The sequence below is a fragment of the Lolium rigidum genome, chromosome 1, assembly GCF_022539505.1.
Source record: "Lolium rigidum isolate FL_2022 chromosome 1, APGP_CSIRO_Lrig_0.1, whole genome shotgun sequence".
NCBI classification, from domain to species: domain Eukaryota; kingdom Viridiplantae; phylum Streptophyta; class Magnoliopsida; order Poales; family Poaceae; genus Lolium; species Lolium rigidum.
In genome coordinates this window covers 266396399-266400061 of record NC_061508.1, presented here as the reverse complement: position 1 = coordinate 266400061, position 3663 = coordinate 266396399, and the positions used below count along the sequence as shown (strand labels likewise).

The window sequence follows — 3663 nt, the reverse complement described above, 5'->3', positions numbered from 1 at the left end:
ACGAAAACATCGCCAAAGAGCAATGTCATAAAGTGTGACATATATTTGTTTTGTGATCGTTTTGTTCGCGATGTACATCGCATGCATTTAGCCAATGAAGCTATGAAATACAATCTGCTTTCCGTCGCCACGTCAAGTGCCGTATATAGATATATAGCTAAGGTTTGAAGGTGAATGCAAACCAAGTATAGATGAATCTACAAACGTCTTACCGTTGCAAATTTGTTCATGCTCATCTTGAGAAAAATGCCTCTAGCTGGTTAACCCTTAGGGCATCTCCAGCGGCGCGACGCAAACGGACGCTCAGCGACCGTTTTCGTCCGCCGTGACCGGAAATGCGTCTGAGGCCTGTTCCAGCGGAGCGACGCAAAGTGACCGGGCCGTCCGCGGAGACGCAAACCTGGCCCAAATATGCGCCTCCGATGCGTCTCTGCGGACGTCCGGAAACGTCCGCTCGTGTCTGGCGGACGTTTCGGCTGGCCCGCCTGGCAGCGACCCTGCGTCGATGCGTCTTCTCAAACGCGCCAGCGACTGCAGAGCTGCGTCGCTTCGGCACTCTGCGCCATGTTTAATGGCGACGATGCCTCGGCTGCCGAGCGGCCGCCCACCTCCGCCAACCACGTTAATGGTGACGCCACGCGTCCCGCGGACACCGCATGCCGCCGGCCTATATAAAGGGGCCGCGCGTTCTTCTTCCTCATCCACTACTCCAAAGAAACCTTAGCCGCCACAAAGCTCGAGCGTAGCGCCGCCGAGGTGTTCCTGCGACGCAGCCAAGCCCGCGAGGAAGTCCATGGCCGGTCCTGGTGGCCGGCGAGGCGGTCGAGGCCGCGGCCCTGGGTGCCCCCGTGGCCGGGGCAGGGGCCGCCGTGGTGGAGCAGCTACGACTCCATGCTCGCCGTCGCTTGCGCCCTCCTCGTCCTCGCAGGAGGAGCGCTGCTTCGAGTTCCTCCTCCGCATCGACGATGACCCACTCGCCATCAAGCGGCTACCGGACAAGTTCGCCGAGTTCGTCGACGGCGTCGAGCCGCCGCACTTGCAGCCTACGGGAGGCCAGCCGCAACCTCGCCGCTGGACCGTGGAGGTCCTGTTCGACGGGCAGGGCAAGATGTACCCGCACATGGGGTGGGACAAGTTCGCTCGTGACCTCGACCTCGAGCCCGGCCGCCGGCTCACCTTCCTCTACGAGGGGACGACGAGATGATCATCAAGGTGTTCGACGATACGACCGCCGCCGTGCACTACCACACCGACGACTCCGGCTCCGACACCGATAGTTAGAACGTTGAGTGTTCTTTCTTTGCAACGAATCGGCTACGGGCCGGACGAAGCCGATAGTCGAGGTTTCGGATGTTCGCTTCATCGGTAGAACCAACAAGGGCACCATCTCCTCCCGCTGGATTTTCCAGCTTGGGTGATCTGGTGCCTTTGAATGTTCTTTCTTGGCGACGAACATACGGAAATCAACACAACTGGCTTCTTTTTTTAAAATTTTATATTTGTGTCAACCATGGTTCAAATTATGTGTTAGTTTGTGTAAACCATGTTCCAAACTATGTGTTAGTTTGTGTAAAATCATGTTTCAAAATGTTATATTTGAAACTATGTTTAAATGGAGAAGAGGGAAAAAAGGAAAAAAAAAATGCGTCGCCCCGCTGGAGCAGACCCCAGACGCAAACGGACGCGCGGACAAAAACGATCATTTTTACGTCCGCAGCGCGACGTAAACGGACGCTCGCGGATATTAAAATGCATCGCGCCGCTGGAGATGCCCTAGTCGCCAGGCGCCACGGCGCATAGAGGGAGAGGACCTTCGTCATCTTGACGAGGTTCTCTCTCATCATCTTGAGGGGTTTTAGTTACGAAAGCTTTATGCAATGTTCCCTTTCTACCATCTACGGAACATCGGCATAGATAGCAACTGCACTTTCTACACATAAATGCATAGAATTTCCGGCCTACCACATGATGACAGAGGCACACACATCAGCTAGGAGGCTGGGGTCGTCAGCAATACCGAACACGTACGACGAAAGCAGCGCTAGAAATTACGTGTACGTACGTAGCGCCCAAACAAGGTCAGAAGTCAGAACCTTCTTCGCAAAAAAAAGAAGAGAGCCGATGACCCGTTTCCCGCGTGTGCAATGCAATTACCGTGACCGTGTGCACGCCCCGACCGACGCGCCACCGCGCTCCGCTGTATATAAACCTCGCCCGCCGCCGCGCCCAACGCCACCACCACAGCAAATCCCGTCCAGAAACCCGACGCTCCCTCACCAGAATGGAGCGGCCGCAGCCAGCAGTGGCGGCGGCGGAGGAAGCTCTCGCGCTCTACGACACCTACTGGTTCCACCGCCTCGTGCTCCACAGCTACTCCCCTGCTCCCGCGCCTCTGCCCCCAACCCCGGCACCGCCTGCGCTCGAGCAGCAGCCGCAGCCGGAGCAGGCACCGGCGGAGAGCAACCGGGAGCTGCAGCGAGCCCCGACCGGGCTGCGGCACCGCCGGACGCGGAGCGACGAGGCGAAAACCGCCACCTTCGACGCGCCGCTGGAGCCGCTCAAGATCCCCCAGACCCACCGCGCCAGGCTCGAGACCATCCTGTCCGGGAAGGACGGGCTTGCCGCGCCGCAGGCGCCGCAGGCGCCGACGGAGCGGCGGCGGCGGCCGGGAGGGAGGAGGCGGAAGCAGCAGGCGCGCGGGCGGAGCCTGTCGGAGCTGGAGTTCGAGGAGGTCAAGGGCCTGCGGGACCTCGGCTTCACCTTCTCCGAGGCCGACGTCGACGCCGAGCTCGCCTCCATCGTGCCGGGCCTCCGCCGGCTGCGCGCGGCCGAGGAGAAAGAGGCCAAGAAAGCCGAGGCGGCGGCCGCCGCGGCGTGCGCCGAGGAAGAGGCTTGCAGAGGCAGGGCGGCCTCGGCGTCGGCGTCGAGGAGGAGGCCGTACCTGTCCGAGGCGTGGGAGGACGAGGAGGCGGAGGTGAGGCGGGTGCTCAGCACCTTCAGGATCCCGGCGGCCGACGGCGGCGCCGACCTCAAGGAGCACCTCCGCCTCTGGGCGCACAACGTGGCCTCTGCCGTCAGATGATGATTCTGCTTTTGACCAGGAAGCAACTCCACTTCCTTTTTTGTGCTGTCCGTTGGCAAAGATCAACTGTAAATATTTTTTGCCATGTACGCTTCTTCGATCGAGCTATTTAATTATCAGGGTTAAGTTCAGTTTTGATTGATGATGTAAAAATGTTATAAGCTCTTGCAAGCAACACAAAGCAAATGTGAAAGAGGAGGCCAAGAAAACTTGATGCCAGTTGACAGGCCGATCTGATCGGTGTTTCCGTGTCGACGCCAAGAAAGCATTTTTTCGCTTGCTTTGAAGCTAAGAATTCCATGATTCATTCCAGGCGAACTTTGATCGTGTCGACATGATGTGGTTGGGACGAACAATCTGGAGTTGGGTGCTGCTGATGATAAGCTGATTTGTCGAAATCTGATACCGGTCCGGGACAGAATGGCCACTGCCCACTGACCACCAGCTGATTTGATGTGAAAACCCAAGTGATTCCGATGGTTTTCACTTCCGCCACAAGATTCAAATTCCGTGGTTTTTCTTTTTCTTTGAGGAAACTTCGGTGGAGGTTAAATCAAATGCTGATACGCGGTCAACGGCAT

The 3663-nt window shown here is 57.8% G+C and overlaps 1 protein-coding gene across 1 annotated transcript; it reads left to right on the top strand.

Moving 5' to 3' along the window:
• Positions 1-2229: 2229 nt before the first annotated feature.
• LOC124683648 (translation initiation factor IF-2-like) lies at positions 2230-3347 on the top strand. The gene has a single exon (XM_047218126.1). It carries the CDS (start codon positions 2282-2284, stop codon positions 3080-3082), a length of 801 nt encoding a protein of 266 aa, XP_047074082.1. The 5' UTR covers positions 2230-2281; the 3' UTR covers positions 3083-3347.
• Positions 3348-3663: the final 316 nt, after the last annotated feature.